Source organism: Argentina silus (genome assembly GCF_951799395.1).
Source record: "Argentina silus genome assembly, chromosome: 8".
Taxonomy (NCBI): Eukaryota; Metazoa; Chordata; class Actinopteri; order Argentiniformes; family Argentinidae; genus Argentina; species Argentina silus.
In genome coordinates, this window is record NC_139662.1 from 8286779 (window position 1) to 8300564 (window position 13786).

Consider the following 13786-nt stretch of genomic DNA (forward strand, 5'->3'; position numbering starts at 1 on the left):
GGAGAGCTACTCTGAGGGGCTGGTTTCCTAGACACAGATTAAGCCTAGCTCTGGATTTAAGATCATCTCCATTGAAAGCCCAGGAGTAGGCTTAATCTGTGTCCAGGGGGAAACTTGTTCTACCTGTAGAAGTCTGTAGTCTCGCCAGCCAGGTTTCAAATCTCGCACTGGCTCAGCATGACCCTAAGCCTGGCCAGGCGAGACTGCATGTATGTACTGTACATGTATGTAAAGGGGGGGGGGGGGGGTGAACTGAGGTAGTGACTCCACCAGGGAACATGTTTAACTAACTCCCCTGCTGGAGCACTGCTGTGTGGCTCTAAAGCCCCAGAGGTTGTTTTGAGGTTATTATTGAACCCAATATATGCCGCTGAATGCACACCCACATCAGAGGGAGCAGAATGATTGAGACCAGGAGAGACAGTTAACAAGATATTGATCAATGTCTGACAAATGTTAACAAGATGTATGTGCGTTCACTGGCATGAACTCTCCTCTCCTGGAGATGAAGAAGAATGAGTTTCTATGAGTTGTTCCTCCATAGAAATCGAAATCCATTTCAGCACCACCAAGTCCATCTCACTTTCTGGTTTCTCCGCGACATCTTTGCTATCTCAGTCACAGCAGTGCAGTTCTTATCAGCTTTTGGGGGGGAAATTGAAATGTCAGTTGCGGGCAAAAGCTAACACCTTTCTCTTTGATGGCTGTGTACTCTGCTGATACATATCTCACAGTCTCAGCTGTGGCTGAGTAACTCGAAAGCAAATATTTGGAAGGTTATAATGGAAATACGTATAGGTATAAAGCAAAGAAGAAATGAAGGTTGTTAGTGAATTCAAATTCAAGATTCTTCCACAACGTTGTATATTGAATATGCAAAATGGGCCCAGACTTAAATGGAACTACTTTCTCCCCAGTCTACTTTATTACCAGAGTAATAGTTTTTTCTCTGAAGCTAGCTGGAGGCAGCACAGGACTTTTCTCACTCACTATTACTCTCAATGCTTGTTTTCAGGTACGAAGGAGAAAGTGAACATTTCACCCTCAGGCTTTCCGAGACTCTCTGCATCCGACGAGCAGTCATCCCCAGCCTCTCCATCCTCCATCTCCCTCTCCATCTCCGATCTGTCCCCCTCCTCCGCCAATGCCCCAGAGGAGCTCGACACGGCTGCCGCTGCCCCCTCCTCTCGCCTGCTGGACCCCAGGGCCACTGGCCCCCCCCTCCATGCTGCACAGGAGCCCCCCCGGGAACAGGCTAACAAGGCCAGAGGACAGCAACCTCACCACCACCACCACCAACGACAGCCCCCCAGCCCTGACACCCTGGAGCGGAAACCCCTCCCCAAGAAAAGTGACTCCATCACGTCCCCCACTGACAAGGCTGACAGTCCTAAGAGAGTCTCAGAGGGCCGGTCTGAGAGGAATGAGCGCTCCCAGAGTCCCAGGAAGGTGAACAGAGACCGAGGCCAGACGGGGACTGTTGAACACGGGAACGGTTCCCAGGAGGGAGAGGTGGGCATGGAGAGGAAGGCCCATGGCCACAGAGAGGCCCGAGCCTCCAGCCCCAGGAAGACAACCACCAGGGAGCAGGACGCCGGGGTCAGCAGGCAGCCATCTAAGACCCAGCTGGAGGAGTCTCTGAGGGGCGCAGGCGGGCAGTACCCTCACCCCAACCCCGCCACCACCACCGCCTCTGGAGAGAGGAGAGACCGCAGGCGCAAGGAGGAGGAGGACACCGCTCGCAGACAGGAGAGGGAGGCCGGCGAAAGCAGGGGAGAACCGGCCAGGGGAACCAATGAGCGTCGTAGGAAGGATAAGGGACCGGAGCGAGAAGATGGGGGTCCTCACAGAGCCCACTCCCACCAGACACAGAGGGAGAGGACGGGGCCAGACTCCGACGGCGGCACCCTGAACCGGAGGAGCGCGAGGGAGAAAGAGCGGGACAAAGAAGGAAAGGAGAGCAGCAAACACCGAGGGGCGACAGAGGAGGACAGGAAAACCAGCAGTGGCAGCATGGAACCCACAACGTGCAACGGGAACTCCAACAGCAAGAAGACCTCCACCATCACCCCCGGCCCCTGGAAGGTCCCCAGCACGGCTAAGATCCAGGTGTCACGGGAGGGGAACTGAGGGACCTTGGTGAGACCCCGAAACGTCACACACGACCCTCCATAAGAGACCTGCTTCTGCTTCTGCCCGTCTGACTGCAGCATGAGGTTGTTTTAGTATGGACCCGTGAGGATCGATGAGGCTATCTGCATCACTGTGTAACCATCACATTGCCTCCCATTGCATATCAGTGCTTTTCTCACACACACGTTTGCCTCAGCCAGCCAGCCAGCCAGCCAGCCAGCCAGCCAGCCAGCCAGCTTGCAGCATGGTTGTTTTCACTTCTGAGTTGCGTGTCTATCTGTTCAGAGGCAGGACCTGTCTGATCTGTAGGATGTGATACTGAAGTTCAGTCTCTTTTCTTTTTTTTTTGGTGCCAATCAGAGACTCCGGTTGCGAAGAATTGGGTCCATGTGTCATCCATGTGAGACTCTTTTGTCGGTTATGAAAGGAAAAAATGCTTTCTTTCCTGGCTTTGATGAAGGATGCTGTTGTGTGTCACTTTGAAGGTTTAAAAAATACTTTATATCCAGGCAATCACTCAGCTTTTCTCCTCCTGGTGGAATTGATTCACTGCTATGTATTTGATGGATGTATAACGAGGTGAGGCTGTGATGATTTCCTGTGGAATCGGGAGGGGGGTTCGGGGGGGGGGGGGGGGGTGGCGGGTGACTTTTCAATCATTTTCTGTCCATATATAGAGATCCAGTGCAGAGGTGTTAACTGGGTGTGTTCACGTCAGCTTTGCAGTGGGTTTCTAGATCATTTTGAAGCTTTATATACATCTATATCAGAAAGACCAGACACTTGTGGTTATAGGTATATTGTTTACTACGCGTGTGTTTATTATATGAAGCATAATGTAATTTATTGAGATTAATATGACAAAGAATATATAAAGTATACGTATCCATGCTGAGCCATTCCACATTTTGATGTTGTGCCCCTAGATATAGAAATAGAATGTGTAGAACTTGGATATTTTACATGATTCTACATGACTCATCAGAATGCCTCTTCAGTGTTCTGCAGTGTACATCACACATACTCACCACAATATCAACAGTATCGTGCTGCCATATTGGATGGTCCATGTCAAGCAGATATGACGACTAGATCATTGTTTTCCTATACATTCTATTTCTATCCATCCAGGGTGCATTCACAGTCCCATATGAGCCCTATTCCATCTGTGTAATGTTGTTTATTGTTAGCAGCTATATTAGGTCCTCTGGCAAAATGTGTATACTAAGCTGACAGGTATGTATTTTAGACAATGCTGTAGCTTTGACTGTACTTCAAATATGTGTATTATTTAGCAAGGTGTGTCCTAATCTAACCTGTAGTGATATCATTTAGCTGTATTGGCATATTGAAGCTGGGTCTACAAAAGTGAGACCTTTACATTTTTAAGTTGAAAAACCACACCATTTTGGCACAAACATTTGTCTTATTGTAACAAACACAATCTATGTTTGCTCTAACTTGTTCTTCAGTCCATGACCTTGATATTTGAGGAAACCTCAGAGACAGAAGCCTGTTTGACCATTTTTGAGTTGTTTATCCTTAACTTTGCAATGTCAACTAGTAAGTAATCCTCAGTGATAGAAACTGACACTAAACATATCCAGGCAGACTTTGATGCACTCACGATAGTGAGGCTCAGCAGCACCATCTTCTGGAAGAAAGGAAGTAAATTATTTACATGTCAGAGTCCCTGAAATGTGAGTGTCACCAATCGCCATTGGCATGTATTCCTTAGCTAAATTACAAATGTTTACCGAAATATTATGATACTCTCAGGGGCATCCATTGTGTGGCAGCATTGAGAAATATCTAAGACCGTATAGCTTGGGTCCAGCTTCAAGTTTATTATGGAAACCAGACCTCCCTTCTAAGCAGCCCTAGAAATATTGAAAGAATATCTACTGTACATGCTCACACTACATTTGCCAACTGGGAACTGGGTTTAATTCTCAATATTTGCATAACTATTGACATCCCAGAACAGGCTGTAATGTAGTAGTTCCCATTAGAAGTGTGAAATTCCATTTGACACTTGCCCTCTGCTGGCTTGTCTTGTGATGCGCAAAATAATGAATTTGATTGTCTCTGGGTCAGATGTTAGACAAAATATACTGATTTCCTTTTTGCCTGTATGGTATATACAGTTTCTCTTTGGCATCCCATTGTTCATGTGTGTGTCTGTATATAATAATGTGGCCTTGCATTGCTTCAACAGAAAAAAAGCCTTTTGTCTCTACATTACAGTATGTGGTAGTTGTAAATGTTTATAAATTGTACAGCACCTGTATAAATACTTGCCTTCATTCAGAAAAAAAAATCTGTAAATCGCTCCATTATTTTTGTAAGTAATTGAGAAGAAAATGATGGTGAAAGGAAATAATCTGGTCATGGCATTCTGTTCATGCACTGATAAATAAATAAAGTTTTACTGAATAAACACAATCTACTGTGTAAATTGTTATATTAATTTATCGTGAGTGATATATTTGCGATTTCCCACATCCATATCTTCATCCATAGCTCAGATATTGACTCAGTTGCATACAGCTATGAATACCTTATTGTATTGAGTGTAACACAGTGCCACATGCAACTGTCCCCTTTTATCAGGGAAATATATCCAAAGCAGAATGTTCGGTTGAGACAGATATAAACATATTTTCATGTCTGAATATGATTGACAAGCAAATTAAAGTATCGAAGTGTTCTGCACAGAGTTTCTGTGGGACTTCTACAGTCCGCGCTACTCATATGATTTGGCCAGCTGTCACGAAAGAGCCGCTCAGTTTATAAACCATTACGTCAGCTGTAGAACTGGGTGCGTGCAGGGACGCACGCATTCCAAAACCATGAACTTCAACTCCCAGATAGCAATGATACTAGAAAACTACACAACCCATGTAGCTCATACATTGCGCGTGCGTATTGACTGGAAATGGGGGGTGCAATGGGCGGAACTCGAGTAAGAGTCTACGGTGGAACTACACATAAATGGTTGCAAGAACTACACATTTTCATCGACTTGCGCAGTACGAATTCGCAACCCTTTAAATTTACAGTACGTGCAAAGATGGCTGCACAGGTCGAATTGGTCCGTGCAAAAGTAGAAGATAAGGTAAGGGACAGCATTGACAAATTAACCAAAGAGAAGAAAAAGAGGAAGAAAAGGGAACTTTCGCCTTCAACTGACAAACGCCAGCGATCCGAGAAAGAGGCAAAGAAAGTGAAGCTCCATCACCATCATCATCACCACCATCACCAACAACATGTTCCACCACGGATACACCAGCCGCATCAACAACCGCCAAATTCACAACCACCACGCAACTTCAACACCGAAAAACCTGCCCTGCATCAGCACCATCATCATCACCACAATACGAACGGTGCAAAGAAGGACCCGCAGCCTCCCTTGCCTCCACGGAAGATGTTACCAGCACCTTCCCAGCTGGAGAAGAAGAGAGCGTTGCCCCCCGTTCTGCCTCCAGTGCCGCCTACACTGTTCACTTTCACGCCCCTCAAAGTGACCAAGGCCAAGAGGCAGGATAACAAGGAGAAGCACAGAGAAAAAGACCTTCTGAAACTCAAACTCAAGAAAGAAAACACAGAGGCCAACGTTAAACATAGAGTATGCAAGAAAAATAAGGGTATGTTATAAACTAAGCTTCTTGCCCTAAATCTGTCATATGTGTCCCAGTATTTCTTGCATTCCCTGTTAAGGGAAATTTCAGCCAAATTAAAGTAAAAGTTGTTAACATCTATACATGTATGTAATGCGATTATTTTTAATGCTTTCTCTAGCCACATGTATCTATTGTTTTGTGTAGATACTGGTTGTTGATACCTGGGTCCCTAAAACAGCTGTTCAGTGGATTAGTAGTGTAGGCCTATGTTAGTTTGTGACGAGGTGCATATGATGATTCCTTGCACAGCATATCAGCTATTAAGGTCAAGCATTAAAACATGCAGGGAATGAGTTATTTTTATAATACTCTTAACTCATGACATTTCTCTCCCCAGTGCCCCATGATGAGAACGGCAAGTCCCAGTCCCAGTCCCTGGAGCAATACCTCTTGAAGAAGAAGAAGAAGAAGAGGAGGCATCGTGAGGATGAGCGTGGTAAAAGGATTCGGATGTACAACAAGGAGGTGCAGACTGTGTGTGCAGGGCTCACAGGGCAGAGCCCCTCTGCCCGGCCTGGCCCCCCTCTGCCTGCCAGCGTGAAGGAGGAGAGGCACTGCCACCCTGTGACGGGCATCAATGTGAACCACCACCACCATCCCCACCACCACCACCCCCACACTCCTAAGGTGGGGCTCACCCCCTTCCTCTCCCATCAAGACCACTTCATCCGCAGCTCGTGTCTGCAGACAGGCTCCTGCTATGGCCGTTTCATCCACGAGGAGAGGCAGGCCAACGGAGGGGCATCAGTCCTGCACGCCTACTCTGACGAGCTGGCCTGTCTGCGGCCTGCCGACATGGAGCGCTTCGCCCAGGAGTTCCTGCAGCTGGCCTTCGCCGAGAAGCCCAGAGGAGCTGCCCGATACGCGCTGGCAGTGGTACACGGTGCAGCAGCCTACCTGCCAGACTTCTTGGATTACTTTGCCTTCAACTTCCCCAGCACGCCTGTCAAGATGGAGATCCTAGGCAAGAAGGACATAGAGACCACCACCATCGCTAACTTCCACTCTCAGGTACAGTAAGCGTCATTCAACATAAGCCAACCACCTTGATTACCAGTGTTCTGCTGATATTGAATGTTGAGGTAGAGGGCATGGAGGCTTTTGTTCCAGCCTAGACCTTGTTGATCTCAATCAGGTGTGTTAGTTCTGGGCTGGAGAAAAGGTCTCGATGCCCTGGGGCTCTCCAGGACCAGGCTTGGTAACAGTGGCTCTGTTGTGACAGGACAATATTGATTTGGGTTTTTAATAATCGACTCTGATGATGATGTTGTCCCAATAGGTTTAATGTGTGCCTATACACGTGTACACAGTTCACTTGTCCTCTGATTGAACCAACCAGGCAGATGCCAGACCAGCAGGCTAATTAGGCTAGCGGATTCTATTTATTGCGAGTCCTGTGTTGAGTTGGGTGAAGGATTTGAGGAGATGTGTCACCTTAGCCTGTCTGTTAGAGAAATGGCTGTTGATACTGTGACTTCACTATCACTTTTTTGTTAAACTGATGATTTTGTTTTGGTGAGAGACTTGATTTTGAATGAGAAACATGGAAAAGTACAGTAGGACCTTTGACATTGTTTATCTGAGAGTGTTTGTAACAAATAGGTTACACTAACTTCCCCTAGGTTAAATGGTAGAGAAAGATGTAGGCCTTTTTTTTTGCAGGCTCGCTTTTTGAGGAAAATGTGTCAGGACAGAGCTTGTGTTCTGGTTTGAGTTATTTCATTTCCTTGTGCACGCGAGTTGTCTGTGTTTTGGCTCATATGTTTCTACCAGCACTCGGCCCATCCTTGCCAACTTATGAATGAGCTCAGCAGCATGTTTGCCTTCCAGTGGTTGGTTCAGTCCAAAGTACACCAACCATAAGTCTAAAGCTGTACTTGTGCCAAGCTTTCTCTGGTTGCCTAGAGGCTTAATGGAGCTGCTTTTGTTCCATGACGTTTTAGGCTACAGTTTTTATTTGACCAAACTGGTGTGATGGCCAGCTAATGGCTGGTGGCACAGAGAGAGAGATTAGCAGGTTAGCTATTCCATTGGAATATCCCAGGGATAATGGAATCTGGGGGAGAAAAATGAAGGCAGTGAATGGAGCCTTCCCCTGATGGCCCTGCTCGCTTCAAAATGTGGTAATAAAGCCTGAAATGTCGAAGACATGCTTCCATTGTCAGCATTACTTCCTAACACGGTCGCAGCCAGTACGCACTGACATTGTATTCTTCCCAGATGACACAGTCAGATCATGATCATGTTTTAGGCTACAACATAGGCCTATACATCCTATCTTAGTTTCACTGGGAGGAATAGGCCTAGACTGAAGTGTCTCGTGAGATTGATTGATGTGTAGGTTTGCTGTAAGTTGAATTGATAACATTAGCCCATATCTTCCATGTGAGACCTCTCTAGCCTACATCCTATGAGTGTGTGAGAGTAAGCCAGGTCCTAGTCTGACCTCTCCCCCTGTGCTGTGCTCTGCTGTCTGCAGGTGAACCGGACCTACTGCTCTGGGACGTACCGGGCTGGACCGATGAGGCAGATCAGCCTGGTTGGGGCCGTGGACGAGGAGGTGGGAGACTTTTTCCCTGAGTTCCTGGACATGCTGGAGGAATCCCCCTTTCTGAAGGTCAGGATGTTTGTGCTTGAAATGTAACTACATTGAACAAGGGGCCCATGATCTGACTGACCAGGAAAAAGAAAAGTGGTCCTGTTTATTAGCTCTAACTATTCACTGCACTGACTTGGCCTATGGTCATTTGTAAATGTGTGTAATGTATAGGGATGAATACTAAAACACAGATTGCGAGCCTATTGATTGTAACTTCTGTTTTTATACGTTGAAACGTGTACAGTATGCAGAACAGACTCTGCTGAAGCTATTTGTTCTCATGAGTCTGAAACACTGCGGACACCCTGCAATATGCTATTATTGCTCACTGTGTGTGTGTGTGTGTGTGTGTGTGTGTGTGTGTGTGTGTGTGTGTGTGTGTGTGTGTGTGTGTGTGTGTGTGTGTGTGTGTGTGTGTGTGTGTGTGTGTGTGTGTGGCCAGCTGACCTTGCCTTGGGGAAGCCTCTCCAACCTGAAGCTGGACTGTCGCTCCCAGAGTGACGATGGGCCCATCATGTGGGTCCGGCCAGGAGAACAGATGGTGCCAACCGCAGACATGCCCAAATCTCCATTCAAACGCCGCAGGTACACAGAGAAGCCTTTAACTGCCTCTTCATTGATTTAGCAGAGGCTTTTTAAAAATATATATATATATATTTCGGTATAAACAAGACAAGACAATACAAATAGGTTACAGACGTGTGCAGGTGAGGTGAGAAGCCAAAGAAGGTTTAAAAGAGGGCTCATGTTAGGTTTAGGTAGTAGTTTTACCAGGGTAGCTCTTCTAGGTTAGCCTTCATAACATCAACAATGCTTCTCTGCTGGTGGTTGTATCCTCCCTTTGGTCTTTCCCTGCCCTGCCCCGGCCCCCCCTCCTCCTTTCTCCCAGGTCCATGAATGAGATTAAGAACCTGCACTACCTGCCCAGAGCCAGCGAACCCAGAGAGGTGCTGTTTGAGGACCGGACCAGGGCCCATGCTGACCACGTGGGCCAGAGCTTCGACTGGCAGAGCACAGCAGCCGTAGGGGTGCTGAAGGCCGTGCAGTTTGGAGAGTGGTGAGTGGCACGGATGCTTCACCTACTGTTAATGTCTGAGGTAGACAATGCCCAGAGTTTTTCCTGACCACATGACCTGACCAGGAAAAACTCCCTAGTTATAAAGGATGTCTAACCACTGTGACTAACCACGCTTGCTTCTACATTGGTTCTATGAATCACACCTGAAGGAAGTTGATAGGGTGAGCATTAAGCTAACTAGCATGGCTGCTCTCTCTGTCTTTGCTTGGTAGGAGTGACCGCCCAAGGATAACCAAAGACGCGGTGTGTTTCCACGCAGAGGACTTTAACGATGTGGTCCAGAGGCTGCAGCTGGATCTCTATGAACCCCCTGTGTCACAGGTAGGTGCTGGGGACTTCTATAAGCTATCAATCAATCAATCAGTAAAATTAAATTTAAACAGGCAAAAGCCTTTTCACATATGCATTCAAAATACAATAGGTAAATACCAGCTGGCTTACTGAGGGTCTGGTCCTGACATTTTTTTATTCAAAACAATAAAGGTCTTTTTTTGTCAAGGAGCAATTGTTGCTTGGCTGAAAGTGGCAATGTAGAAAACAAACAAAAACATGATAGAAACATAGCCGAGAACACCTCACACACAACAACAATTCAAACACAGTACACTCCTCCTCCTCCTCCTCCTGCTCCTCCTCCTCCTCTCGCTGTAGTGTGTCCAGTGGGTGGACGACGCCAAGCTGAACCAGCTGAGGCGGGAAGGCATCCGCTACGTCCGCGTCCAGCTGTGTGACGACGACATCTACTTCATACCCCGGAACGTCATTCACCAGTTCAAGACCGTGTCTGCTGTCTGTAGCCTGGCCTGGCACGTCCGCCTCAGACAGTACCACTCTGAGGAGAAGGAGGGGGAACACAGGCCCAGCGAGCAGAGCTCCACCTCAGCCCGGGTCTCCTCCTCCTCCTCCTCCTCCCCCCCCGCCCAGCCTAACGCCAACCTGGCCCCCTGCGCACGCCCTCAGACAGACACCACCCAGGGGGGAGTGGCCAAGACTGAGGAGCCCGTGTTCCAGAGACCAGCCACTCCTCCCAGATTGCCCCAGCCGGCCCCCCCTCAGCCTGCCAAGTCTGGCCGTCTGCCCCCTCTCTACCAGGACCGCAGCTTCCCTCTGCCTGCCCACTCTGGCTCTGTCCCCCCCACCCCAGAGCCCATGCTTCCACAGGCCATGGTCCAGCCTGGGTCACACCACTCCTCTCCCCACCACCACCGCGATGTACAATGTCACCCAACAGACTTCCTCAAATGACCCTCCATTTCTACTCCACCCACTGAGAGTGAGAGGAGTTCATCTAAAAGGAATATGAGACTTAATGCAGATATGACTGACATCCTTCAGTGTCAAGAAAGGAAACTTTTAAACTTTTTTCTCTCTCAAATTCTTCATACTGTGTGTTCTTTTTCATGTGTAAATGATGGTTCAGAGACAACCCCAGAATTTCTTTTCTCAGCCAAAGTATGTAAGTGTCAGTATTGTTTTATACTTGTTAGTACCTGCGATGGAAATCTCTCTGGAGGGATTTCAAAGCCTCCTGCCGTGACTTTTGACCAAGGTGTATATCATGTAAATTGCCTAATTGGTTTTTAGATTAAGAAAAAAGTGCCTACCACACGAAAAACAGTAATAACATCTGAAAGATGAAAGCTGTTTCATTCTTGGCCTAGCCATTATGACTTTCTGTAATGGTGAATCAATTGTACAGTACTGTACTGTATATAGAGGCAAATTCTGTTTAAATTCCGATGCAAGTATTATTTTTCACAGACGTAAGACAATTTTTCCCCTTGCTTCACAGAAACAGACAGTTAGTAACGTTTTTAAAATATACAGTATATGATTGTGGAGATGGATTATTTAGTTTCAGATTGTTTGATAAAAGACAGCTATATGTGTAAGCAAAAACATGCTGTAGTATTAGATTGTGTGACAGTGACACAACCAAAGGTTAGCCTAATTGCGGCGATCATAACAGTTGGCCTCATCATTTATACTTGTAAAACATACATACCACTCTTCTTTGGTTTGGAATCAAAGAAGCCTGAAATGTAATGCCAAAAGCATTGTCATCCAAATATTGTCTTATTCTATATCCGATAAGTTTTGCTATTCTTGCTTCAACTCCCAACCATTTTATCTATTGCTATATTTTAATGTTTTTGTTTTTTTGAACCACTGGTTTATGCACTTTTTGATTTATTTAATTTATTTGTTCAGCTTTAGCTAACACATGGTCATAGTGTGGCGGTAACAGCGACAGTCCATTTAGTCTAGATCAGGGGTGTCAGCAACCTTTTTGACAGGAAGTGTGTGTGACAATTAGTGTGCCATATCAACATTAAGTATGACACATCAAAAAAACATTTCCAACAGACCTGGAATTGTATCCATCCATATTGGCTACATGCATAGTGACAACATCATCAACAACATCATTTGAGGTCATTAACCCCACCAACCTCCCACTCGTCTTGTTCATCAGCAATAAACTTAAATATAAAGATGGGCAAACAGCGACATATGCAAACCCCGTGTGTGCTACAAATAAACAGATGCCTCCCAGTCGGTCAGTGTCACCCCTGGCCCTGCTTTCCAATCGACGTTTGGCAAACAACATTTTTAAAACATAAAGCACACACAAGCACGGTCCTTCTGAAAAACAACATCACGCTCTTCTGTCCATGAGGGCTGGAATGGCCGAACCTTTTATTGTAGGTTTCTTATCGAGCGGGGTTGTTATCAACTACCGAACCTGAACCGATGCACTGCGACTCCTGTGGGAAATGTGAGCGGGAGGCCTTACCGTCAATCAAACTAAATAAGACAGGCCGCGCAACAGGCTGTTCAAGAGGCGATTTGGCATGCAGCTGAGAGGGCACTTGAACGTTTCTTAAAAAAATTTATTAATAAAAAATCCCAGTGTAATCATCCCAATGATTACATTGCCAGTGGGCCAGTGTTGGCACGCGTGCCGAAGGTTGCCGACCCCTGGTCTAGATGCTAGACTCTTAAATTAAAGGGGTGTTCCGATGTGTTGATGGACTCAGCATGTAGGAACTGTTTGTTTTGCTTTGTGATTCATTGTGTGAAATACAGAGCATTTGGTCTGAAATAATCTCCCCACGTGTTTAAATGTTATATGGTTGTACTATCTGGACATATGTGAATATGGTCAGTGCACTTATGTCACATGTACAAGTACAGTACATGTTTTCTGTCAATGTTTTAATGAAAATACATACCCATCTTTAGTTACAAGCCGCTAAAGCTCTGGATGGTGTGGCAATAGAGAAGGTCAAATCAGTGCATTGTAGTAGCCACTGTTTTTAGCATTGTGTTATTTATTTTTGCACCTGTTTGTCTGGTGGGAACAATGTTGGAAACAGAAAACTGCCCCAGAAGTCATTTAACTGAAGGAGAGCTGGTTGCTCCTTGAAACAGCTACATTTGGTTTGCTTTAAATGCATTGTAAGAAAACAGATGTGGCTTTAACAACAATTTAACTACGATAGGTGAGCACTAAAATGTCCTCCTGAGAAGTCTGAGATGCCCCCCAAGACATGCAGATTAGAATGTCAAATTGCAGACGAACCAAACTGTATATCTGAACACTACAGATCTATTGTTGCATCCTCCAGGATGGGGGGGGGGGGGGGGGGGGGGGTTATACATTGTGCCCATATGCTTCATAATTTCCAAATGTGTAACCTGTGGAATTGCAGGCTGGGATAACGAGTCAAATTGGTCAAAGAAGAAATAAGACCAGGAGGAGATTTCAAACCAATGGTGGTACATTGCTGTACTGTATGTGGTAGAAGTAAATGGGCATTTATTTTTGAGAATCATGCCTTTCATCATCAAGTGTTTCTTAAAACACAGGCCTTCTTTAGGCTGTTTTTCAGTGAAGTAAAATGGCTAGTCCGATCACTTGTCAAACAGAACGCTGTCATATTGGAAGTTGATTTTATTGATTTTTCTTCTGAAATAAATTGGCAGCTACAGTTTCTTCTGATCTCTGTCATGTACTGTTGTGGTGTGGTCTGCCTAGTGATCAAGGCATGCTTCGTGTAGTAATACCAATAATTGCTGTCGTTGTTGATGTTTGTATTGAGGCATTTTAATGACGTTGATTTTCAATAACAATATATGTGTTGTCGGCTGATAATAAGTTACATTTAAGAGAGCTCTGTGATTCAATCCTGTTCCTTGAGTAGAAAACACACCATGGAATACATATACTTTTCTTGTATTTTTTTAAATAAATAATTGTATGCGTGTATTATGTATAAATTATCT

The 13786-nt window shown here is 45.8% G+C and overlaps 2 protein-coding genes across 2 annotated transcripts in view; both read left to right on the forward strand.

The window, feature by feature from the left end:
- Positions 1-4572, forward strand: part of magi3a (membrane associated guanylate kinase, WW and PDZ domain containing 3a) — a 107479-nt gene extending 102907 nt beyond the window's left edge. Inside the window, exon 21 of the mRNA XM_083675562.1 lies at positions 1016-4572. Coding sequence (XP_083531688.1) covers positions 1016-2130 — 1115 coding nt within the window. The 3' untranslated portion in view covers positions 2131-4572. The remainder of the gene's footprint in view (positions 1-1015) is intronic.
- Positions 4573-5185: 613 nt separating this feature from the next.
- rsbn1 (round spermatid basic protein 1) lies at positions 5186-13738 on the forward strand. Its single transcript, XM_083675566.1, has 7 exons — positions 5186-5783; positions 6157-6830; positions 8299-8436; positions 8861-9003; positions 9308-9475; positions 9709-9817; positions 10148-13738. The coding sequence occupies exons 1-7, from the start codon at positions 5207-5209 to the stop codon at positions 10739-10741; spliced, it is 2403 nt and encodes an 800-aa protein (XP_083531692.1). The 5' UTR covers positions 5186-5206; the 3' UTR covers positions 10742-13738.
- The last annotated feature ends 48 nt before the right edge of the window (positions 13739-13786 follow it).

Excerpts from the sequence above, each read along its gene's own strand:
- rsbn1 (XM_083675566.1), top strand. The coding sequence starts at position 5,207 with ATGGCTGCACAGGTCGAATTGGTCCGTGCAAAAGTAGAAGATAAGGTA. Across the intron at positions 9,004-9,307 it reads TCTCCATTCAAACGCCGCAG|GTCCATGAATGAGATTAAGA; the intron begins GTACACAGAGAA and ends CCTTTCTCCCAG. Across the intron at positions 9,818-10,147 it reads ATGAACCCCCTGTGTCACAG|TGTGTCCAGTGGGTGGACGA; the intron begins GTAGGTGCTGGG and ends CTCTCGCTGTAG.